Source organism: Panthera pardus, unplaced genomic scaffold (assembly GCF_024362965.1).
Source record: "Panthera pardus isolate Hobbes unplaced genomic scaffold, ASM2436296v1 HiC_scaffold_27, whole genome shotgun sequence".
NCBI lineage: Eukaryota > Metazoa > Chordata > Mammalia > Carnivora > Felidae > Panthera > Panthera pardus.
In genome coordinates, this window is record NW_026526843.1 from 104,632,169 (window position 1) to 104,659,132 (window position 26,964).

General features: G+C 42.5%; 1 protein-coding gene across 10 annotated transcripts in view; it reads left to right on the top strand.

The window, feature by feature from the left end:
• The window catches only part of PCYT1B (phosphate cytidylyltransferase 1B, choline), a 138,097-nt gene extending 114,047 nt beyond the window's left edge, over positions 1-24,050 (top strand). For 9 of the 10 annotated variants that reach the window (XM_019419735.2, XM_019419723.2, XM_019419728.2 and 6 more), the window contains one exon: positions 23,395-24,050. In XM_019419735.2, the coding sequence (XP_019275280.2) occupies positions 23,395-23,607 (213 nt within the window). In that variant the 3' untranslated portion in view covers positions 23,608-24,050. Of the gene's footprint in view, positions 1-8,328; positions 8,970-23,394 lie in introns of those variants that run through there. The other variant, XM_053891744.1, reaches the window with a different exon arrangement.
• The last annotated feature ends 2,914 nt before the right edge of the window (positions 24,051-26,964 follow it).

Below are 26,964 nucleotides of genomic sequence, written 5' to 3' on the forward strand. Positions count from 1 at the left end.
ATGCTCCCTATCCTTTGAGCCCATCCCCCCTCCCACAATCCCTCCAGCAACCCTGTTTGTTCTCTGTATTTAAGAGTCTCTTCTGTTTTGTCCCCCTCCCTGTTTTTATATTATTTTTGCTTCCCTTCCCTTATGTTCATCTGTTTTGTATCTTAAAGTCTTCATATGAGTGAAGTCATAAGATACTTGTCTTTCTCTAATTTCGCTTCGCATAATACCATCCAGTTCCATCCACGTAGTTGCAAATGGCAAGATTTCATTCTTTTTGTTTGCCGACTTATACTCCATTGTATATAGATACCACATCTTTATCCATTCACCTATCGATGGACATTTGGGCTCTTTCCATACTTTGGCTATTGTGGATAGTTCTGCTATAAACATTAAGGTGCATGTGCCCCTTCGAAACAGCACCCCTGTATCCCTTGGATAAATACCTAGTAGTGCCATTGCTGGGTTGTAGGGTAGTTTTATTTTTAATTTCTTGAGGAACCTCCATATTGTTTTCCAGAGTAGCTGCACCAGTTTGCATTCCCACCAGCAGTGCAAAAGAGATCCTCTTTATCTGCATCCTTGCCAACATCTGTTGCCTGAGTTGTTCATGTTAACCATTCTGACAGGTGTGAGGTCGTATCTTGTTATGGTTTTTATTTGTATTTCCCTGATGATGAGTGATGTTGAGCATTTTTTCATGTGTCAGTTGGCCATCTGGATGTCTTCTTTGGAGAAGTGTCTATTCATGTCTTTTGCCCATTTCTTCACTGGATTATTTGTTTTTTGCATGTTGAGTCTGATAAGTTCTTTATAGATTTTGGATACTAACCCTTTATCTGATATGTTGTTTGCAAATATCTTCTCCCATTCTGTCGGTTGTCTTTTAGTTTTGCTGATTGTTTCCTTTGCTGTGCAGAAGATTTTTATCTTGATAAGGTCCCAAGAGTTCATGTTTGCTTTTGTTTCCCTTGCCTCCAGAGACACGTTAAGAAGTTGCTCCAGCTGAGGTCAAAGAGGTTTTTGCCTACTTTCTCTAGGATTTTGACGGCTTCCTGTCTTACATTGAGGTCTTTCACCCATTTTGAGTTTATTTTTGTGTATGGTGTTAAGAACGCGGTCCAGGTTCATTCTTCTGCATGTCACTGTCCAGTTTTCCCAGCACCATTTTCTGAAGGGACTGTCTTTATTCCACTGGATATTCTTTCCTGCTTTGTCAAAGATTAGTTGGCCACATGTTCCTAGGTCCGTTTCTGGGTTGTTCATTCTGTTCCATTGATCTGAGTGTCTGTTCTTGTGCCAGTACCATACTGTCTTGATGATTACAGCTTTGTAATACAGCTTGAAGTCCAGGATTGTGATGCCTTCAGCTCTGGTTTTCTTTTCAACATTGCTTTGGCTATTCAAGGTCTTTTCTAGTTCCATACAAATTTTAGGATTGTTTGTTCTTGCTCTGTGAAGAATGCTAGTGTTATTTTGATAGGGATTGCTCTGCCATATTCTATTGGTCACATAATCGGGGCATATTTTTGGGAAGATACCACACATGGATGTGAATAAATCCAGAAGGTGGGGTTTTGGGGGGCCATAATTGCTGTAATAGAGGATGTATTCCCATTTATTCAGTCTGAGGGAAGAATTACCAGAGCTCAAAAGGTTACTTTTCAATCTTACCACCTACAATTCTACTTATTTAACTACTTGCTTCTTTTTTTTTTTTTCTAGTTTCTTATAACTAGTCCTGACTCACATTTAGAAGACAGCCTATAACCCAACCATAGCTGCAAAGGGAAGCCTTCCCAACAGAAACTTGGTATTCCCCCTCTTGGGAGGGCATGTCCCTGAAAGACAGACTATCCTCAAGGGAGGGGCATTAAAGGAGCTGAATTCTGAAGCATTGTTGTCATGTTGGTGGCAATGCTGTTCATTTCCAAGGTGTTCAGGGTCAAGTAGCCAGGATCAGGGGAGGCAGAATCAGCTTTCAGGGTTTGCTTTTGGGGTAGGGCCTTCCTAGTGAAACTTGGCTATTTTTGTTCAAAGGGTCAGACACGTTCCATTTAAACATTGTGCCCTAGGCACAGAGGCTATATTTTAAAAACATTTTGTATCAATTTGAATGATATGCCACTATAGTCCTTAACTGGCATTGAAAATAGAGACTCATTTCCTGTTTGAAATGAAAATGCATCTCTTCTGTTTTACAGTGTGAACACAGACCTTTTCCCAGAGCACTAGGAGAGAATAACCTTAGGTCAGATGCAAGTTTTCAGTTTATCCTGCACCACAAACACTCTTGGCCCTAATCCAATCAGTCTGGTGGATTCCCTATGCAAACCAAATAGGTATTTGCATCTAATATAGGAGATACATTTTTTAGAAACCTTGATGATATGTTCATTTTTTTTTTTTACAAAGAACAGATTTACATAATGTGAGGTCCATTAGTAATTTTTTCAAACTGTGATAAAATGTACCTAACATAGCATTTTAGCCATTTTTAATATATAGTTCAGTGGCGTTTAATATAGTCATAGTTGTGCAACCATCAGCACTATCCACTTCCGGAACTTTTGCATCATCCAATATTGCAATTCTGTACTTATTAAATACCCCGTCACCAGTCCCTAGGAATCCCCCTTCTAACTTTGTCTCTATGAGTTTGACTATTCTAGGTACCTCATGGTGGAATCACACAGCGTTTATCCTTTTGTCTGGCTAATTCCACTTAACATAATGTCTTCAAGATTTAACCAGTGTTGTAGCATGTGTTAGAATGTCATTCCTTTTTAAAGCTGAATAATATCCCTTTGTGAAAGAATTTTATTTGCTTACCTTAAATCATTGGCCTAGGCAGGCATCTATAACACACACCTGGGGGCCTACTGGGTTAGTCTCTAGGGACAGAGGCTGGCGCCTGCCATCTTTCACTTCCCCTTTATGTCACTCCGGCTTCCTGCCATCTCCCAGAATGGAGCTCGTACCTTCCTTTGGTACCTCAATCTTGTAGCCACCCAGGGGACACCTCTAGATCTCCTGGCTCTGATAGCCAGTGCAACTTACCCTCCAGGGTCCCATAAGACTGTAACCAACTGACAAAGAGTTCTCAACCATCTACCACCCCCAGGGCCCAGGAAGAGGTTAGAGACCCAGGCAATCATCTTTCGGAGAAATAAGCCTTTCAGCTTATCTTCATAGCTGTGGCTGGAGGGGCAGGCTTCCAATGAAACCTACCTCTACAGGCCAGAGACCTCCTTGGAGGGCAGGTGCTAATTTTATGTTCCTTCCACCACCCACCAAAGCACCAGTAGCTCCTAGAGAGGAAACTGTACCTGTGTCTGGTGTCCTGGTCTTCTGGGCTGCCACCAGGGGACACTCCTTGACCTTCTACCTCTGATGGTTAGCCACCACCCCCAGGGCACTGCAGAGACAGTAGGCTGAAATACACCCCCAGTCTTTGTATGAAAGAGGCTGAAAGAGGCGTATTCATTTGTCTAGGAGCTGGGGCCGGAGGGAGGGCTTTTGGTTTGGCACAGATCTACGGACCTAATGAGGTGCACTCTAAGGACAGGGGCCAGAGGACCTTATGTTCGTGTTCACCCTCTGCCTTGCTCCAGGTCACCAGTATCTACTAGAAAGGAAGTTGTACACTGCTCAGGTGTCCCGATTTTTAACAAGTGCCACAGACGAGTACCTCTAGATGACCTGACTCTGGTGGTCAGCAGGACTTGGCTTGTAGTCCTGCAGGACTGTATCTATGGGCATGCTTCATCTGATTGCACTTTGTATTATTTGCTGATACTGTATTTTCTACAAGTGGAAGGCTTGTGGCCACCATGCACTAAGGAAGTCTAATTGGCACCATTTTTCCAAAAGCATTTGCTTAGTTTGTGTCTGTGTCACGTGTTGGTAATTTGTGCAATATTTCAAACTTGCAGTGACTAGTGGACTTTGATGTTACTATTCTATTTGTGTTGGGACACCATGAATCGTGCCCATGTAAGATGGTGAACTTAATTGGTAAAGGTCTTTGTTCTGACTGCTCCACTGACCTGCTGTTTTCCTCATCTCTCTCTCCCCACTTGGCCACTTATTCTCTGAGACACAAAAACACTGAAATGAGGCCAGTTGATAACCTTACAATGGCCTCTAAGTGCTCAAGGGAAAGGATAAGTCCCAGGTCTCTCACTTTCATTCAAAAGCTAGAAATGATTAAGCTTGGTGAGGAAGGTGTGTTGCAAGCTAGGCCTCACGAACCGGTTAGCCAAGTTGTGAATACAAACAGTTCTTGAAGGAAATTTAAAGTGCTAGTCAAGTGAACACAGAAACGATAAGGAAGCGAAAAAGCCTCATCGTTGATACGGAGAAAGTTTTACTGGTCTGGATAGAAGGTAAAAGAAGCCACAACATTCCCTTAAAACAAAGCCTAAACCAGAGCAAGGCTGTCTCCAGTTCTGTGAAGGCTGACAGAAGTGAGGAGGTACAAGAAAGTACTTGAAGCTATCACAGGTTGGTTCATGAGGTTTAAGGAAGGAAACTAGCATACAAGTGTAAGTTGAAGCAGCAAGTGCTGATGTAGGAGCTGCAGCAAGTTGTTCTGAAGATCTGGCTCAGATAATGCACGAAGGTGTCTACGCTAAACAGACAGTCACCGTACACAAAAACAGCCTTCTACTAGAAGATGCTCCCTAGGACTTTGATAGCAAGAGAGGTGAGTTCAAATTCTGGCTTCAAAGCTTTAAAATAGAGGCTGAGTTTCTTGTTAGGGCCTAACATAGCCGGTGACCTTAAGTTAAAGACACTATTTATTTCCCATTCCAAAAATCCTAGAGCCCTTAAGAATTATGTGAAATCTACTCTGCTTGTGATCTGTAAAGGCAACAAAATATGAATGACAGCACATCTGTTTACTACATGTTTAACTGAATATTTTAAGCCCCCGCACACAAAAGATTGCTTTTAAAACACTACTGCACATTGACAATGTACCTGGTCACCCAAGGGCTCTGGTGGAGATATATAATGAGACCGGATGTTGTGTTAGCCGGCATGAAAACAACATTATTCTTCAGCCCGTGGATCAAAGAGTCATTTTCACTTCCAAGCCTTATGATTTAAGAAACGTATTTTGTAATGCTGTAGCTAACCACAGCTAGTGGCTCCCTTGATGGAGCTGGGCAAAGTTGGTTGAAAACCTTCTGGAAAGGATTTACCATTCTGGATGCCATTACGGATATCTGTGATTCAGTGTAAGAAGTCAAAATACCAACCTTCACAGGAGTTTGGAAAAAGCAGATTCTAACCATAGATGATCTTGAGGGGTTTAAGACGTCAGGGGAGGAAGAAACTACCGATGTGGTGGAAATAGCAGGAGAATGAGAAAGGGAGCCTGAAGACGTGACTGAATTGCTGTCGTCTCATGATGAAACTTGAATGGGATGAGGACTTATTTCTTCTGGATGAGCAAAGAAAGCAGTTTCTTGAGATGAAATCTACTCCTGGTGAAGATGCTGTGAAGGTGGTTGACATGATAACGAAGGAGTTAGACTCTTACATAAACTTAGTTGGTAAAACAGTAGCAGGGTTTGAGAGGACGGACTCCACTCGTGAAAGAAGTTCTGTCAATAAAATGATGTCACACAGCATCGCAAGCTATAGAAATGGTTCCCGAAAGGAGCGTCAATAGATGTGGCAGACTTCATTGTGGTCTTGTTTTAAGAAACTGCTGTAGCCACCCCAGCCTTCTTCCACCACCCTGACCAGTCAGCAGCCCTCAACAGTGAAGCAAGACCTGCCACCGAAAAGAGTATGACTCACTGAAAGTTCAGAAAATGGATAGAGTATTTTAGCAATAAAGTATTTTTAAATTAAACTTTTATAGCATTTCTTAGACATAACGCTATTACACACTTAATATGCTATAGTGTAAACGTAACTTTTGTATGCACTATGAAACCAAAAAATTCTCTTGACTCACTTTATTGTGAAATAGATTCACTCTACTTGATTGTGGTGATCAGGAACAGAACCCACAGTATCTCTGAAATCTGCCACTATTTGCATACTTTAAAAGCTGTTGCCTGAAGGTCTGGCTTCCAATCAGCCTGAATCTAGGTGCCCAGTGAGATCCTCCCTTTCAGAACACTGACAGGCCTTGGTATACCCTCCACCACTGGGATCCACTAAAAATAAAATAAACTGCTTGGACAATCACAACCAAGAGCTATGGCAGGGTTGAATGGTAAAGTTTCATCTCTGATGTGCAGTTACTCCTTCTACAATGGCAAAGGTGGCTGTTTTATCTAATGCACAGTAGCCAACACAGAATGTCCAGGGAAGCAGACAAAGGAATATGTTCAAGATGAAAAAAACAAGAGAAAACCTCAGAGACAGTCCTTAAGGAAGTGCAGATAACAGATTTACCTGATAAAGAGTTCCAAGTATGGCCATAAAGATGCTCATCGAGGATGCCTGGCTGACTCAGTTGGTGGAACATGCGACTCTTGATCTTGGGGTTGTGAGTCTGAGCTCCACGTTGGGTGTGGACATTACTTGAAAAAAGATGCTCACTGAACTTGGGGAAAGAATGGATGAACACAGTGAGAACTTCAACAGAGAGAAACCAAGTATAATTAGGTACCAAATGTTCTGGGCAAACACAAAAGAATGCAAAAGAATGAAACTGGATCACCTTCTAATACCATACACAAAAATAAACTCAAAACAGATTAAAGACCTCAATGTGACACTTGAAATCAGAAAAATCCTTGAAGAGAACATAAGCAGTCATTTCTTTGGCATCAGCTATAGCACTGCTTTTCTAGATCTATCTCCTCAGGCAAGGCAAACAAAACCAAAAATAAATTACTGGGACTACTTCAGAATGAAAAACTTTTGCATGGAAAAGGAGACAATCAACAAAACAAAAAGACAACCTACTGAATTAAAACAGGTATCTGGTAAGGATATGTAAAAAATTTACATAACACCGCAAAACCAAAACCAATTTAAAAAATGAGCTGAGGACCTGAATAGAGATTTTTTCCAAAGAAAAATGCAGATGGCCAACAGATATGAAAAGATGCTCAACATCACTCATCATCAAGAAACCGCAAATGAGAGCCACAATGAGAGATCATAAGTTCACACCATTCAGAATGGCTGTTATCAAAAACACAAGAAATAACAACCATTGGCTAGGATGTGGAGAAAAGGGAACCCTTGTACATTGTTGGTGGGAATGTAAATTTGTACAGCCACTATGGAAAACAGCATGGGGGTTCCTCAAAAATTTAAACACAACAGTATCACTATACAACCCCAAAATTACTCTTTGGAGTATTTACCCAAAGAAAACAAAAACACTAATTTGAAAAGATATGCACCCCTATCTTTGTTGCAGCATTATTTTTAATAGTCAAGATAGGGATCCAACGTAAGTGTCCACTGATACACAAGTGAATATGTGATGTGTGTAAAGATATATATACACATACACACACACACACACGTGTATACACACGCAATGGAATATTACTTAGCCATAAACAAGAATGAAATATTGCCCTTTGTACCAACATGGATGGACCTACAGGGTATTATGCTAAGTGAAATAAATCAGACAAAAAAAGACAAATGCCACATGATTTCACTTTTATGTGGAATCTAAAAATCAAAATGAAAAAAAACCCCATTAACTCATGAATAAAGAAACTAGGGTTGCCCCGGGGCAGGGGGTGGGTGAATGAATTATGTGAAGGGGATAAAGAGGTACAAATTTCCAATTATAAATTCAATCACAGGGATAAAAAGTACAGCATAGGGAATATAGTCAATAATATTTTAATAACTGTGTAGTGACAGGTGGTGACTATACTGATCATGGTGAGCATTTCATAATGCATATAATTGGTGAATCACTGTATTGTAGACCTTAAAGTAATAAAATATTGTATGTCAACCATACTGAAAGAAACTGAAAACAAACAAATGGAAAGATACCTCTTGCTCATGGATTAGAAGAATTAATACTGCTAAAATGTCCATACTTCCCAAAGTAATCTATAGATTCAATGCAATCCTTATCAAAATTCAGTGGCAATTTTTTTTTTTTCAACGTTTTTTATTTATTTTTGGGACAGAGAGAGACAGAGCATGAACGGGGGAGGGGCAGAGAGAGAGGGAGACACAGAATCGGAAACAGGCTCCAGGCTCCGAGCCATCAGCCCAGAGCCTGACGCGGGGCTCGAACTCACGGGCCGCGAGATCGTGACCTGGCTGAAGTCGGACGCTTAACCGACTGCGCCACCCAGGCGCCCCAGTGGCAATTTTTTTTTACAGAAGGAGAACCAACAATCCTAAAACTTGTATGGAACCACAAAAGACCCCAAATGGCCAAAGCAATCTTGAGAAAGAAGAACAAGGCTGAAGGCACCACACTCCGTGATTTCAACTATATTACAAAGCTGTAGTAACCAAAATAGTAAGGCATTGGCATTAATATAGACATAGATCACTGGAACAGAGTAGAGTCCAGAAGTAAAGCCACACATACATGGCTAATGAAATTACTACAAAGGAGCCAAGAATATACATTGGGGAAAGGACAGTCTTTAATAAACAATGCTGGGGAAACTGGGTAGCCACATGCAAAAAGAGTGAAACTGGCCCACTATCTTATACTATACACAAAAACTAACTCAAAATGTATTAAAGACTTGAAACCATAAAACTCCTAGGAGAAAACATAAGCTATAAGCTCCTTGACAACTGTCTTGCCAATTTTGTTTTTTAATTTGATATCTAAAGCAAAGGCATCGAATGCAAAAATAAGTGGGACTCCATCAACATGAAAAGTTTCTGCACACCAGAGGGAGACAAATATCGTATGACTTCACTCATATGAAGACTTTAAGATACAAAACAGATGAACAAAAAGGAAGAGAAGCAAAAATAATATAAAAACAGGGAGGGGGACAAAACATAAGAGACTCTTAAATACAGAGAATAAACAAAGGGTTGCCGAAGGGGTTGTGGGAGACGGAATGGGCTAAATGGGTAGGGGGCATTAAGGAATCTACTCCTGAAATCATTGTTGCCCTATATGCTAACTAACTTGGATGTAAATAAAATATTAATATAAAAAAAGTTTCTGCACATAGGCAACCATGAACAAATGAAAAGGTATGCTACTGAATTGGAGCAAATATTTGCAAGTCATATATGATAAGAGTAAACATGTCAAAATATAAAGATGTCATGCAACTCTATAGTACAAAAAAGTACCAATCTGATTTAAAAATGGACACAGGATCTGAATAGACTTATTTCCACCAAAGACATACAGGTGGCCAAGAGGCACCTGAAAATATGTTCAACGTCACTAATTACTAGGGAAATGCAAATCAAAAACCACAATGAGCTATCACCTCACACCTGTTAGAATGCCTGTTATCAAAACAAGAAATTAACAAGTGTTGATCAGGACTTGGAGAAAAGGGACCCCTTTTCACCACCATTGTTGGTGGGAATGTAAATTGGTACAGCCACTATGGAGGTTGCTCAAAAAGTAAAAAATACAACTACCATATGATCCAGCAATCCCATTTCTGGATATTTATCTGAAGGATATGATAACACTAATTTGAAAAGCTATATGTACCACCATATTCACTGCAGCATTATTTACAACATCTAAAACATGGAAGCAACTTAAGTATGCATCAATGTATAAACGGTTAAAGAAAATGTATATATAAGGGGATATATATATATATATATCATATATATATACCATGGTGAATATATATATATATATATGCATATATATATATATATATACACACACACCATGGAATATATATACCATGGAATATATATATATATGTATGTATATATACACCATGGAATATATATACCATGGAATATTATTCAAGCACAAACAAGAAGGAAATCTTGCCATTTGCAACAAATTGTTGGGCTATGAGGGCATTACGCTAATATGTTAGAGAAAGACCAATATTGTGCTGTCTCACTTATTTGTGGAATCTAAAACAAACATGCAAAAAACCCCGCACTCATCAATACGGAGAAAAGATTGATGGTTGTCAGAGGCAGGGGGTGGGGGTGGGTGTGGGCAAAATGGGTAAAGGGGGTCAAAAGGTACAAACTTAGTTATAAAATCCATCATGGGGATATAATGTACAGCATGGCGATTATGATTAATAATCCTGTATTGAGTATTTGAAAATTGCCAAGGGAGTAGATCTTAAAAGTTCTCATCACAAGAAAAAAAATGTTGTAACTATATATAGTGATGGATCCTAACTAGACTAATTGTGGTGATCATTTCGCTCTATGTACAAATAGTGAGTCATATTATACCCCTGAAACTAATGTCATATGTCTGTTATACCTCAATAAAAAAATAAACATGAACATAGACATTCTCCCTCCCCCCTTATTTACTGCTGTATCCTCAGGGCTTAGATTTATGCCTAAAGTATAAATAGTATGCTATAAGTAAATGTTTATTGAAGGAATGAGTGGTCAACTTTCAGATTCTCCATGCCAAGAAAACCCTCCATAATATTTTATGATACACAAAATGTTTCTTTTCAATATCCATCTTGAAAATACTCAACTGTGTTCAAGTTGGAGAATGAATATATGTGTGTGTGTGTATACATACATACATATATACACCAGATTGTGTCTATACATATACATACATATATATTATTTATATATACCACATTTTGTTTATTGATTCATCCATTAATGGACATTTGGATTGTTTCTATCCTTTGGCTATTTTGAATAATGCTGCTATGAACATGGCTATACAAATATCTGTTTAATTTCTTGCTTTTAGTTCTTTTGGTTATACACCCAGAAGTGGAATTTCTAAATGTTGTGGTAACTCTGATACTGTTTTCCACTGTGACTACACCATTTTATATTCGATTGCAATGCAAAAGCGTTCTAATTTTTCCACATTCTCTCTAGTGCTTACTCTGTGTGTGTGTGTGTGCACATGTGCATGCGCATGTAGAGAGAATATAGATATATTATAAAGTAATCATCCTAATAGTACTGCTGTTGTTTAAGACTTTTGATTTTACAAAACATATAATTCAGTTTGTGGATCTGAATTAATTTCCTGCTTGAATTTTTTTGACGGTTTCAAAAATGCACAAGTAACAGGAGTCAACAGAAAAACTTCTTACTATGCAAGTGGCTAATTACAGAGAGTTGGTCAGGAGCAGGGGCTCACCTCCTAATGGGGTGCCTTGGTCAAGTTCCTTGGCATCCATTACCTCTAGGGTTGTTGGGTGGATTAAACTGTGTCATTCTTTAAAGCCCTTTAACAGCACGAAGGCACATGTCAGGTATTGTTTATAAGGGTTAGTTTTTGTTGTTTATTGATTTGGCCAAAACAAACTCTCTCCTCGAGTTCCACGATGCTTACCAGAAGTCCAAACCAGATGTAACTAGGATGTTTTTCTTTTCTGTTTTGTTTGTTTGTTTTTGTTTTTGGCAGTTAAGCTGGAATCTCTCTGAGATGCTGAAAACTTTGAAGGCATTTGTCAGGACATTAAACGCCTCACTAGATGTGAAAAACTTCTTGAAAAGTTCGTAGGAAGAGAAATAGAAAATTAGTTTTACTGGGACAGGACTAGATAGGATTATGTTCTTGGGAGAAAATTTTATAAATGGAAATTTCTCAATACAGTTAAAGACTTAAATACCTTTTCTTTATGAAAATGCCTTGCCATGGTCTTCATTATTTTTATATTTCTAAAGTGCTTTTCTTCCCAGGAAGCTCATTACAAATCTGTCTGCTGGCCTGATTCAATTTCACTCCTTTGCAGAAGAATCGTGCTTCATAATGCACCAGAAACAGATCACAGAGCTCACAAACTGAGACCCAGAGTTGTTTTGCATAGATACCGCATTATATGAAGTGTGACATCATTGTTTATCATTAAAGATTCAAATTATTTCATTACTGTAGGCATAATATTCTCAGTTATGAGCTTGAGTCAAACTACACTAGACAAGCCCTAGATTCCTTAGAAAATGAGCTTCTAATGGAAATGCTGACATCCATTAACAGTGGGAGAGCTAATGGCTGCCACTATAAATATACTTCAAGATTACAGTAATAAAAATACATATTTTCAATTGACTGCTAGAAGTTCAAGGATTCTTTTAAAGTTGCTATTAATAATAGGCCACCCTATCCTTTTGGCATTTGATTTTATCTCATAAATGGGCTTCCTATAAGGTAATGCTGTTGTACTACAGCATTTTTTTTTCTATTTGATTTTGCGGGGGTTGGAAGTCTTTTGGCAGAATTATCAATGCCTTTAATGTAAGGTGAATAATTGGTAGTTTCTTAGAACTGTGAATTTTAAATCTGAAGAGGTTCTTTATGATCAGCAAAGCATCTCTATTTGTAGAGAAAACTTGAGATCCTAAGATGAAATGGGCTAGAGCTTGTAAAAGGGGGCAGGGTAATTGATGATGTACCCCGAGGCTCTAAAATTCCCTCACCTATGTCATTACTGCAGTAATGACCTCTTTGGCCTCTTCTCCTTGCCTCAGTCATTTTTCTCCCTTATGGTGATAAAAGTAATGCCTATTCATTACAGAAGTTTAGAAAGTAAAGAAAAAAAAGGGAAGAGACTAAAAATCACCTGCAGTCCAACTGCCCACATCAGTCACTGGGATGTTGCCTCAATCTCTTCTCCATCTGCACGTATAGATTTCCTTTTACAAAATGGGATCATGCAGAACATACTGTTCTCAAATCATTTTTACATTGCAATAGCTCACCGACATCCTCACATTACTAAATATTCTTGAAGGTCTTTTCATCGGCTGCCTAGTGTATCATTTCAGAGTTGTGCACGATTTCTCTAACCTTTTTTAGGGTTTTGGGGTTTTGTCTGTTATGACACTGCAACGAATACCCGTGTATCCAATAAGTATTTATTTACATCTCTGATCCTCTCTTCAGGAAAAAAAGTTTTTACACCTATTGCCAAATTACTCCTTAAAGAGGCACGGCTATTTTACCCTCCCATCAGCAGTAATAGGTGTGTGGTCTTTTTTCCTGAGCCCTAACCGGTACTGGCCATTACATTAAAAAAAAAATTGGGGAGAGTAACATCACCAAGATGGTGACAGGGGTCATTCCTGACTTCGCTCCCCCTCACAAGAAGAATTAACAACTCTTCATAGACAAGACACCACTGAGAGGATCCTAGCACATGGGGGTGAAGCTATATGCTGACCTTGTTGCCCTGAACCCAGCCCAGCCCAGCCCAGCCCATCACACAGAGAGGTCTCCGCTGAGCCTCCAGTTTTTATAGTGGAAAAATGGAGTCCAGGGCAGACATCCAACTCCCCCAGCATTGTAGGTCACTTCTTGGGAGCCCTCACTCTGGTTTTACCCTACAGGAATCACAAGGCAATCTGCGGGGATGGACCAGTGTGAATCTGACGGGGAGGGGCTTCCAACAACCCGTGCCCATACTGGCGTACTAAGTTCCTACCTGCAGCGCCCGAGTAGTAGTCACAGCTAGTGGTTTTGCTGATCTGCAGATCCAAGACGGTGGCACAAATGAGTTCGGAGAACTCAGTGGGGCCCCATTCTGCCCGACTCTGGTCCTCAAACAGATTTTGCTGGCCCTGTAGCCTGGTCTGCCTCTGTGCAGGCAGAGAAGCTGAGTTACAGCCCTCCGCCCCACCCCCCACCCCACTGCTGAGTAACACTCCCAACCATGCCCACCCAGAAAGGCTGGCAAGAACACCTGGGAGAGCTACACTGTCCAGCCACACTCGAGCCAAGAGTATGGCAGGCAGAGGCGATTGCCTATAAAGCCAGTGCTACATGTGGAGGGTTCACTGGCTCTATCCAGACAATGGGACTAATTCATAGCCTACCCACTACTGACTGTATCTCCTGACCCCTCCTTACCAGAAGGCCTGATGTGGAAAAAGTGGGAGCCTATTTGGAACTGGGCCTACGGTCCCCCCAGGTAAGGGAGTGAAGTCATAGCCCCATCCACTGCTGAGTGAAGTTCTCAGCACCATCCAAACAGAAAGCTTGGCTGTAAGACCCGGAAAGCTGCATAGCCCATCAACATTTAAGCAGAGTCCAACAGGCATAGCTGACAGTCCACAGAGCAGAGCCAGTGCCCTGTTCAGGCAGGGAATATGTGGCACAGGTTGGCTTGAGTCTAGACCATAAACCAAAAACCTTTGTGGCCTTGGAGATACTTCTCTTGCTGTGCCTGGGCACATAAACTGATTCATAGCCCTGCCCACTGAATACCGTTTCCAGCCTGCCTGACCAGGGAACCTGACTAGAACACACAGAAAACTGTGGATCCCATCCAGCAGGCCTCCTTACAACAGCCCTTGAACAGAGACCCCAGCCCATGATGCTCCTCATCTGCTGAGCAAAACAGGTGGACCCATTGTAGCCAGGGGGTTCAGTCCACAGCCTTGCCTGATTTAGGTACTCGAACTACCAGCCACATAGGCCCCATTCTCTTGCCCAATGAGGGCAGAGAAGCCAATTCATAGCCCCACTTACTGCTAAGTACAGTATGGACTCCTGCCAGTCTAGTAAGCCAGACCAGAGAACCAAACCAACGATCTTACCAATTAGTCATACCAGTGGCACCCCTACCCCTGACCTCAGAGCTCAGCCAGGGGCCTCACCCAGAAATCGACCCTGGTAGCAAAACTCTACCTGCCTAAGGACACTACCAGCTGACGTGTCCAGAAACCCAAACTGAGGTGACTGGCAAAGAGCTATCTCTGCCAAAGCAAACCTGCAAAGTCTGGAAGGGGAGACGGCTTACTCAAAAGTGCAGATACCAATGTAAGGAATCAAGGATCATGAAAAATCCAGTAAACGTGACACCACTGAAGCAAACCGCTAAAGCTCTAATAAATGACCTTAAAGAAATGGTGTCTATGAACTGTCAAAGATTTCAGAATAATCCTTTTAAAGTTTAGCCAACTAGTAATACGTAGAAAGCTAAAAATTAGGAAAATGATATATGAACTAGAAGCTCAACAAGTAGAAACCATCAAAAAAATTGTAGAGCTGAAACAATACAATGACTGAATGAAAGAATTCAACAGAGAACTTCAAAAGGAGAGTCAACTATGCAGAAAAACAGTCAGTCGTCTAGAAGACAGGACATTTTAAATAATCCAGTTAGAGGAGCAAGAAGAAAAACGAATCAAAAGGAGTGAACAAAGCCTACAAGACTTAAAAGACACAATCAAGGGGCATGTGGGTGGCTCAGTCTGTCAAGCGTCTGATTCTTGATTTCAGCTCAGGTCATGATTTCACAGTCTTGAGACTGAGCCTTGTGTTGGGCTCTGTGCTGGGCTGGAGCCTACTTAAAATTCTCTCTCTCTCCCTCTGCCCCTCTCCCCCCCCCCCCCCCCACACACACTCTTTTTCTCTCTGTCAACAAAAAAGATACACTCGAGACAAGCAATATTTGTATTAAGGGAATTCCAGAAGGAAAAGAATGAGAAGGGAATGGGTACAGAAATTAAATTTAAAGCAGTAATGGTTTAAAACTTCCCAAACCTGGTGAGAGACTTGGACATTCCAATCCATGAGGTACAAAGGATCCCAAATAATATGAACCCCAATAGGGCTACACTGATAGACATTGTAATTAAATTTTATGAGAAGTCAAAGACAAAGAAAAAAAATCTGGAAAACAACAAGAGAATAGAGGCAGATTACATATAAGGGAACCATCAGGAGATTATCAGTGGACTTCTCAACAAAATTGGTTCAGGCCAGGGGAGAATAGGATGATATGTCCAAAATATTGAAAGGAAGGAAAATGTCAGCCAAGAATTCTGTATCTGGCAAAGCTGTCTTTCAGAGATGAAGAGATAAAGACTTCCCCCCCCCCCCCCAAATAAAGCTGAGTGAGTTCATCACCATTAGACCTGCCTTACAAGAAATGCTGAAGGAAGTTTTAGGAGTAAAAGGACACTAATGAACATCATGAAAACTGAACAAGGTAAAACTTACTGGTAATGGTAAATATATAGACAAAGTTAGAATCTATAATGTGGTAATGGTGGTGGTTAATGTACTTCCAACTCTATTTTAAAAGTTAAACAGGGGCACCTGGGTGGCTCAGTGGGTTGAGCGTCTGACTCTGGATTTTACCTCAGGTCATGATCCCAGGGTTGTGGGATCGAGCCATGTCAGACTCAACACTAGGCATGGAACCTGTTTGAGGCTCTCTCTCTCTCCCCCTCTCTCCCACTCGTGCTCTCTCTCTCTCTCTAAAATAAAAAATATTTTAAAATAAACAAAAGTTAGAAAACATTGTAAAAATAACCACAACTACAATAATCTGTTACTGGTTACACAATATAAAAAATACGTTATGTGTAACATCAATAACCTAAATGTGAGGGAGGGTGGAGATACAGGTGTGAACTTTAGAAATTCTACTGAAGTTAAGCTGTTGTCAGTTTAAAATAGAGTGTTATAATTTGAAAACATTTTATGTAAGCCTTGTGCTAATCACAAGGGTAAAACCTGGAGTAATTACACAAAAGTACATGATAAGGAAGTCAAAGCATACAGATACCAGAAGACATGGAAACACAAAAAAAGAAAGCAGGATACAGAACAAGGAATTATAGTTCTACAAAAACAGCCATAAAACAATTAAGAAAATGGCAAAAGTCCTTACCTGTGATTACTTTAAATTATATTTAATTGGATTAAATTTTCCAATCAAAACACATAGAATGGCTGAATGGATTAATTTGAAAAACATCTAATGATGTGCCCACAAGAGACTCACTTTAGTCTTAAAGACACAAATAGACTGAGAGTGAAGGGATGGAAAAAGATTTTGTAAGCAAATTGTGTACTAAAAAAGCAGGGGGTAACTATACTTATATCACACTAAACTTACATCCAAAAATGGTGAAACAAAACCAAGAAGTTCTTTTACAATTATTACACAGTGATAAAGACATCAATCCATCAAGAAGATAAAACAATTGTAAATATTTATGCACCCAGCATCAGAGTGCCCAAATATAAACAGCAAAAACTAATAGAGCTAAAAAGAGAAAACAACAGGAATGCAATAATAGTTGGGGACTTTAATGACACATTCTCAAAAATGGATAGATTATCCAAACAGATAATGAAGAAACAGATTTGAACAACACTAAAGACCAAATGGATCCAATAGACATATATAGAACATTCTATTCAACAGCAGCAGAATACCCATTCATATCAAGCACACCTGGAACATTTTCTAAGATATACCATATGTTAAGTTACAAAACAAGTCTTAGCAAATTCAAGAGGACTGAAATCATACCAAGTACCTTTTCTGACCACAATGGCCTCAAAGTAGAAATCGTTAACAGGAGGAAAACTGAAAAATTCATGAATACGTGGAAATTAAACAATACTCTGCCAAACAACCAATGGGTCAAGGAAGAAATTAAAGGTGAAATAAAAATGCCTTGATGCAAACAAGAATGCAAACAAAACATACCAAAACTTACGGTTTGCAAAGAGAGCAGTTCTAAGAGAGAAGTTCATAGAAATAAATGCCTACCTAAGGAAACAAGAAAGATCTCAAACAACCTAACGCTATGCCTTAAGGAACTTAAAAAAAAAAAGTGAACCCAAACTTAGCAGAAGGAAGGAAATAACAAATTCTGGCAGAAACAAATAAAACAGAATAGGTAACAATAGAAAAGATTAACCAAACCAAGAGATGGTTTTTTGAAAAGATAAAATTGACAAACCTTTAGCTAGACTAACCAATAAAAAAAAAAAATAGGACCAAAATCAACAAAATTACAAATGAAAATAAAAAAGTAGATGTTACAACTGAGGCCACAAAGGATCTTAAGATGCTACTATGATTGACTATATGTCAAGAAACTGGAAAACTTAAAAGAAATGGAAAATTCTTACAAACATACAACCTACCAAAAATGAATCAGGATGAAGTAGAAAATGTGACAGACCAATTACTGGTGAGGAGATTTAATTAGTGATCAACAAACCTCACAGGGAAGAAAGGCCCAGGAACGGATGGCTTCACTGGTGAATTTTACTGAACATTTAAAGAATAATTAATGTAAATCCTTCTCAAACTCCTCAATGTTTTGGAGGCAGAACACTCCCAAACTTATTTTATGAGGCCAACATTACCCTGATACCAAAGCCAGAAAAGAATACTAAAAGAAAACTACAGGCCACTATCTCTGGTGAATATAGAGGCAAAAATTCCCAATGAAATACTAGTAAACAGAAATCAGCAGCATAGTAAAAATATTTTTCACCATGAACAAGTGTATTTACTTTTGGGATACAAGCATGGTTAAACAGGTGTCAATCTGTCACTATGATACATCACATTGATAGAATGTAAGAAAAAAATCTCATCATCTCAATGGGCACAAAAATCACTGGACGAAATTCAATATCCATTCATGAAAAAAACCCTTAACAAATTAGGTATACAATGAACGTACCTCAACATAATGAAAGCTATAGACAACAAACCCACAGCTAACATGGTACTCCATGATAAAAGGTTGAAAGCCTTTCCTCTCAAGTCAGAAACAAGACATGAGTGCCCATTCTCACTCCTCCTATTCGAGGTATTACTGAAGATCTAGCCAGAGCAATCAAGGAAGAAAACATAAAAGCCATCAGAATTGCACACGAAGAAGATGGTCTCTATTTGGAGATGACATGACTTTATATGTAGAAAATCTGACAGACTCCACCAAAAAACTGTTAGATCTAATCTACAAATTCAGTAAAGTTGCAAGATATAAAATTAACATACAAAAATAAGTAGCGTTTTTAAAATGCTAATAATGAATTACATGAAAGAGAAACTGATCCTATTTACAAGACAAAGCAATAAAATACTTAGGAATAAATTTACAAGGAGGTGAAAAACCTCTACACTGAAAACTATAAGAAAGTGATGAAAAAACTTGAAGAACCAAATAAATGGAAAGGTATTTTAGAAGAATATTAATGTTTATAGACTGGAAGAAAATTAATAATGTCCTTACTATCCCAAAGCCATCTACAGATTAAATGCAATCCCTGTCAAGATTCCAATGGAATTTTTCACAGAAATAGAGAACAAAATCCTAATTTTTATCTGGAACCTCAAAAGACCCCTAAAACCTAAAACAATCCTGAAAAAGAACAAAAGTGGGAGGCATCACCCTTCTGATTTCAAGCTATACTATAAATATGTAGTAATCAAAAGAGTATGATACTGGCAAAAGAAAAAAAAAAAACAGACACCTAGACCATTGGAACAGAACTGAGAACTAAAAAATAAACCCATGCAAGGGAGCCAAGAATACTCAATGGAGTAAAGACTGTCTCTTCAACTAATGGTGCTGGGAAAATTGGATATTCACACATAAAAGAATAAAATTAGACCCCTGTCTTATACCACTCACCAAAATTAACTTGAAATGGATTACAGATTTCAACATAAGACCAGGAACCATAAAAATCGTAGAAGGAAACACAGGAAGAAACCGCCTTTACATGGGTCTTGGCAATGATTTTTTGAATAGGACACCTAAAGCACAGGTCACAAATTCAAAAATCAGTGGGACTACATCAAACTAAAAAGCTTTTGCACGGCAAAATAAACCAACAAAATTAAAAGACAACCTACAGAATGGGGAAAATATGTGGAAACCATGTGTCTGATAAGGAATGAAGATCCAAAATATATAAGGAACTCCTACAACTCAATAGCAAAACCCCCAAATAATCCACTTAAAAAATGGGCTAAGTACCCACAAAGACATTTTTCCAAGGATGCTATACAAAGGACCAACAATTACATGAGAAGATGTTCAACATCACTAATCAATAGGGAAATGTAAATCAGTACTACGCTGACTTATTACCTCCCACCATTTAGAATGGCTACCATAAAAAATATTGGAAATAACAAATGCTGGTGAGACATGGATTAAAAGGAACCCTTGTGCATGCACTGTTGGCAGGATTGTAAATTGGTGCAGCCATGGTGGAAAATAGAATGGAGGTTCCTCAAAACAGTAAAACCGAAACCACCATATATATGAGCCAGCAATTTCACTTTGGGGAATATAATCCAAAGGAAAAAAAAAAAAAAAAACCACTATGCCAAAGAGCTATCTGCATCCCCATGTTCAGAGCAGTATTATTTAAAATAGTCAAGACATGAAAGCAACCTAAGTATCTATCAGTGGATGAATGGATAAAGAAAGTATGGTAGATGTATACAATGGAATATTAGTCAACCATGAAAGGAGGAGGAAACCCTGCCATTTGTGATAACATGGACGGACCTTGAGGGCATTATGCTAAGTAAGTTAGAGAAACACAAATGCATGATTTCACAAGCAGAGTAAGAAAAACAACCCAACAACTCAACGAAAAAGCAATCAGATTTGTGGTTACCAGAAACAGAGATAGGAGCAAAAGAGGGAAAAGCAGATGCTGGTGGTCGAGACGTACAAACTTCCACTTATAAGTACTAGGGATGTAATATATAGCATGAAGACTATAGTTAACGTTGCCGTACGGTATATATTAAAAAGTCGATCCCAAGAGTTCTCATCACAAGGAAAAACTTTTTTATCTGTATGAGATGACAGATATTAACTTATTGTGGTAGTAATGTCACAATATACGTAAGTAAAATCATTACACCGTATACCTTCAACTGTGCTGTATGTCAATTACATCTCAATAAAACTGGAAAAAAATTTTTACATGTTGGGAAGACAAAAATTTTAACAATCTGATATATAAAAAAGGCATCTCACTTCAGTCATTTTGCATTTGTTTACTAGGGATGCTGAACATTTTTTATAGGTCATTTGTAAGTCTTGTGCATTGCCTTGACAAGCCATATGCTCAGTTTTTCTATCAAGGTTTTTGCATTAATCTTTTGGATTTGTAAGCTCTGTTTATATACGAAGATCCATTATTTATGGTTAAATGTTGCAAGAATTTCCCCCTGGGTTTTCACTTGCCTTTTATTTTATCTGATGATGGGTTGTTGTTTTTTTTTGAGGTACACAAGTTATACACTTTTATATAGCCAAGCACTGATCCTTTCCTTTGTGGTTTCTTTCTTTGCTTTTATGCTCCCACCTAAAGATATTTCTGGAACACACATCTGATGATACCCCTCCCTTAATTAAAATCTTCCAGGGGCTCTTAGGGATAAAAACAACTCCAGCTGTTCCTGGTGCTGCAGCCCCAAGGCCCCGCCAGCCCCATAGGCACTCTGGTTAGAGTCGGCCAGGAAGTATACTTAGGCCTCTCTACTTAGGGCCCTCTGCTTGGAAAGGCACCCCTCACCCAGCTTCATGGGCTCACTTCCCACCTCAAACCCCCCCCCCCTTTCCTGTACATCACTGAAGCCCTGGCTTGTACAGCACGTGGTCTCCAGGGGGCTCTGGAGTGGTTTGTAAAATGCGTAACTCGAATGACAAGCCAGGTCTCAAATCGCTAACTGGAGAAATGGCTCTCAGGGCCAATTTAGGATCCCAAGATCGGACTGAGGTGCTGGGGGCGGAGGATCCGTGACAAACCAGGCATAGAGCCCAGGCAGCACAGGCAGGGTGCTCCGAGGTGGGGGGGATGGGACGTACATATACGTGGGGGGCCGAGCTGCAGGCGGAGAGCAGAAGGGCAGAGCGCTCACGGCGCCGCCAGCCCAGACCAGGCTCCCCATGAAGCAGACGGATGGACCGTGTCAGGGAAGGACTCCGTTCTTAAAGCGCCAGCCAGCGATCACTTGAGGTTCCGAGCCGGAGCTGTCTTACCACCAAGACCCCCTTTACCCAGAGTCCCCCACCCGAGCAAATGACACTGCTGGCTTTCTAGTCGTTTACGCCAGAAGCTGGAGTCGCTTGATCAGTCTTCCTCCCACACCGCACATCCCACCTGTCAGCGCCTCCTGGGGGCTCTACCTGCAAAGTGTAGCCATTGAGGAGGGCACCTGTTGGGATGAGCACTGGGAGCACCAATTTGACAATAAATTATATTTAAAAAAAAAAAAAAGTGTAGCCAGACCACGATACTACATGATTCCATTTAGAGGACATTCTGGAAAAGGCAAAAACCGTAGGGACAGAAAACTGATCTGTTGCCGGAGGCTGGGGGAGGGGGTGACAAAGGATCTCGTGGGAACTCGGTGGCCAATGGAACTCTCCTAAGACCTTGACTGTGCGGGCGGCCACATACCCTGCTGGTGCTTATCAAAACTCACAGAACCGTAGGCTGAGAAGGGTGGGTTCCACCTTAAGTCAGGTATACTTTAAAAAATCCGGGGAAAACAAATCTACCGGGCCTCCAACCATTTCTCACCTCATGTAACCTTGGATTCTTAAAACGGTGCGCTCGACCCCGTTCTCCCAGCTCCGGCTCTCGTGCCACTGTAGTCTGTTCCCTGTAGTGTGCTCCCAGCAGTGTGGCCAGAGTGGTCCTTTTCAAGCCAAAGTCACAGTTCCTGACTCTTGGACCCAGAACTCCAGGGGTCAAGGAACTATCCCGAGGTTTTTCTTCTCAGAGTAAAGGCCAAAGTTCTTACACAGCCACCAAGAGCCTACGGGACACAGTTTTGTGTCACTTCTCTGGTGACTTCCTCTTAACCCCCTCCTCCCCGGGGTGACTCCACTCTGGCCGCCATGGCCTCCTCCCTCCTCCCTGGACATGTACCGCATGCTCCCTTCTGGAATGTGTTTGCCCCCGATTTCCAGTCACACGGGCCCTTGGCCCTCATCTCTTTCAGGTCTTTGCTCAAATAGCCTCTCCTCGTGGCCTTCGCTGAGCACTGTAATTACCTTTGCTGCCCAGCGCTTCCCCACCTCACACCCCCATCTTGCTCTCCTCTCGTTTTATTTTTTCTCACACCCCGTACATCCATCTGACATACACGTATCTCATTCCCTTCGTTTACTATGGGAGTCCTCCTCATATCGATGAGGACAGGGATTTCTGTGTCCCCCTACCCTTCCGTGCCTAGGACATTACTATGTGCCTGGCAGGTCGCAGCCCCTCCAGTTACATTTGGTAACTGGAGTCAAGGCAGGCGAGGAGGAGAGTGCCAGGAGCCAGCACAGATGGCCATCTGTGTGTCGGCGTCTGGCCGTCCCTGCCTTTCACTCCCCTCCTCCCCGCGGGTAGTGTCGGGCATCAGGTGTGGTACGGGGGCGTGGGTGCCCGCCTGGTGGGGTGCCAGCTCTCTTTCCTGCCCTGTTTCACCACCAGCTCAGAAGACTAACTTAACAGACCCTTTCTCCCCATTTTCTCTCTAGAAGCAGATGTTCCAGGAGAGGAGTAGCCGGATGCTGCAGGCCTTGTCCCCGAAGCAGAGCCCAGTGAGCAGCCCCACCAGGAGCCGGTCCCCGTCCCGCTCCCCGTCACCCACCTTCTCGTGGCTCCCAAACAAAACCTCACCCCCCTCCTCACCCAAAGCAGCCTCAGCCTCCATCAGCAGCATGAGTGAGGGGGATGAGGATGAGAAGTAAAGGCTGCTGGCAGATGAGAGCCACCCCGCGCGGGCTGGAGCGGGGGGCGGGGTCACCGGGCTTGCCTGGGTGGGGTTGGAAGGGTCACAGTCGCAGGGGCAGCGGCTCAGCTAAGGTAAGGCCTGGGGACCAGCTCTCCCCCAGTCTCCACTCAGCCTAACATGTGGGCTCTGCATGGAGGTTTCTAGCCGGACAACCTTTACAAACCTTCTTAGCAGCATCCAGAATCACTCTACTTTAACCTTGCTAAGGAAAGATGCAGAGCACCCCCAGGAGACTTGCACCCAGTGGGGTGTCTTCTGCTTTGGTCCTTCCACCCGCCCCCACCAAGTTCACCACCCGTGGAAGCGGCCATTCCCTCAATCCGCCACTTGCAGCTCACAAGGGCCCTGCACGTTGCCTCCTCCCACCCAAGCTCTGCCAGAATAAAATGGTTTCCCATAGAGGTGGCGAAGTGCTTCTGACATAGCCAAGTTCAAGACAAATTCCAACCTTCTCAGTTGAGCCACTGAGACCTGATGTTGCAACACATCTATCCTTGCCAGTTCCAGGAATGTGGTGCATAGATCAAGACACGCTTTAGGCCAGATACGTAAAAGGTCATCTAGCATGAACCTTAACTTCTTATCCAAAAGACAGTTTTGTTGAGAATGCCACATAAGGCCTAATATGTTCCTGGTTGTATTTTTTCATCTTTGGTTCGACTTCACGGCCTTCCAGAAATCACCTTTATCTGTGGGAAACGCAACAGAGAAAAACATTTTGTGTATGTGTGTGTGCGCACGTATGTCAAGAGGAGCTGCTCTGCTTTGGCTCCGAGTTTAGCAGATGCTCAAGGTCTCCTGGAGCTTCTCCTTAAAGGATGCTAACTGTGGAATGGCTTTTCCCATTTCTGACCACTTAACAATTTCATAGACCTCAAGTAACCATTTGATATACCAAACCACATAGTATACCAATAGGGGGTGCTACCTGCACGTATCTGTCCTATGTATGCTCCAAATACGCTCTCCAGGGTGTAGACCATATGCAATACGAATATACGGTGGTAGCATTTTACAGTACACTCCCCTGCTCTCACCCTAATACCCTGGCTGAAATCCTCGGTCTAATGAACTACCTGGTTCCCTTGTGACTTGGGCACTTTGTCTAAAACCCATCCTGGATTCCTGTAGAAATGTCTTGTCCCGACCAGGAATCGAGCATGTTGTTCTCATGGCCTCCCGTAATAGTTTTGGAGGGAGGCTCTGAAGAGTTTCCCAGAGCAGTGTCGGAATCTCAGTTTGATCTCAGCATAGACATGCTCTAGGTTGTTAGACCGCTACCCCGCCCCTAGGTTTGCCAAATGGGACGAGGACCCTAAGTGCTCCTGTGGAGTTGTGTGAACTTCTTGGCCACTAATGACAGGTCGGGAAGGAGCAGGTAGAGTCAGGGTGTAGAACCACACTCTCAGGTAGAGGAGGCACTGCCCGCCGGTCCCAGTAAAGCCAGAGACAGCTGGGGCCCGAGCAGAGGCCCAAACCAGCGACTTGTGGGAAGAGCTCAGCATCTCTCATGCCACAAACACCCCTCTTCCGAGGCCTCGGGAACCAGCCTTCTGGGCGAGAAGTGGGGCAACCAACGAAGGAAGGTGGCATGTCTTTCCCCCTGGTGTCGGGGTTGAACTACCTCCCTGCCCACCTGGAGAGAAGTGGGGTTTACTGGGAAGCGAGACCATGAGGCTGAGCTAGCTTGGAACCCCCTCGTTGCTGGCACTCTCTCCAGAGTAACGTTGAGCAGTCGTGGGGGACACAGAGCCGGCAGGGACGCGGCACTCTAGAGGGAACCTGCCTGTAGTCAAGGCCCAGAGCGTCACCCTGCCGAGGGAGTGAGGCCCCGTGCTTCCGTTGTGCCCACTCGCTCGCCCCTCCTTCATGCAGCTGGAGCAAACTGGCGCCCAGACCCCGTCTCGGCTGCCTGACACTCGGGCAGTGAAAGGATGAGAAGAGCCGGGCAGGGCAAGGTGGGGGAGAACAGGGGGAGGAAAAAGGGGAGAAGAGGGGCCTCGAGAGCGGAAAGGACGTTAGAGGAAACCCGTGCTCTCAAACCACTTCAGGAGCTCTATGTGTAGGAGAAACTACCTTGGGCGGGCCTCTGCTGTGCTTACTGCACGGCCCCGGCGCAGGCCCGCCCCCAGCTGAGTTGTGTTCTGAAGCAAATAACGTGGGGCTGATCGATCGGGCTGATTACGCGTCTGCGGGCCTTCTACCGCGTACTGACAGATGCCACCTATGTGACTCAGACTCAGCGCCACGAATGGGAAACGACCAATGTCTGGGATGTTTCGGGGATGGGCCACAACAGCCCACCAGCCATTCTAAAGCTCACCCTCCGAGCCCCTGCTGTCCTCCAACAGCACCCGCCCAGCGTTGTAAGGCCATGAGACTACTGAGAAGGAATGCGGGGGGCGGGATTCCACAGCCCAACAGCCCAACTTTTGGCGCTTCTGGCCATGAGCGTCTTCCAGCCCACCCCCCAGGAAGAGATGGGGGTGCTCTTTGTTCGGGCCCACCAATCAACAGTAATGACCCAGAGTGAGTCAGGGCTGGAGCGAGAGATGTAGAAATTAAGTGCAGGCTCGAAGAGGCCAGCAGAAATGAGAGAAAGCGAGGAAGCTTTTGACTGAGGACTAGAGAACAGTAGTGAGGGTTGCAGACGGGGGCCAGGTTACAAAGACGGGTGTAAACGAGGGTGGAGGGTGGGGAGTAGGGAAGCAGTCACCTTCTGCTCCCTTTCAGAGTGTCACTCACCCCCTAACAGGTGAAGAAAGAAGGCTTCCTTTCACAGGCACCCAAGGTTAGTGAATACCCGTGCGGGGTGTGGGTTCCCTGCCCCCCCGCCCCCAGCTCCCCCGGCTCACCACTTCTCCGTCAGCTGCCACACCCTCTCCCCAGGGCCCTGAAATCAAACACTCACCCTTCCACCAGCTCAAAACACAGGAGAGCTCTAATATCATAGCCACACCGAACGGCCCGCTTCTGGCAAGCCCGCCCCCATGTGCCAGGACCTTAGAAAAGCAAAGGAAACCGACCTCAAGACGAGCGACCCTGAGACCTAAGACTGCCTTCTGACCTGCTCTGCGGGCTTGGGATCTTGCTCTTTGCCTCGGGCTGTAGTCACTGTGAGTCCATCCCTGGAGGGAGGGACGGGAAGAGCGTGCGCCTGTGTTCTCTTCAGCTTCAGGACTTCCTTTAGCACCCAGGTGTACCCCAGGGAGACGAGCGAGTTGGCGGCTCAGACTCAGCTGAATCAGATGAGCCCGTTTGGAGCAGAGATGTTCCTGTTCCTCAGGCATCCATTCAGCACTAGTCTTGGCCA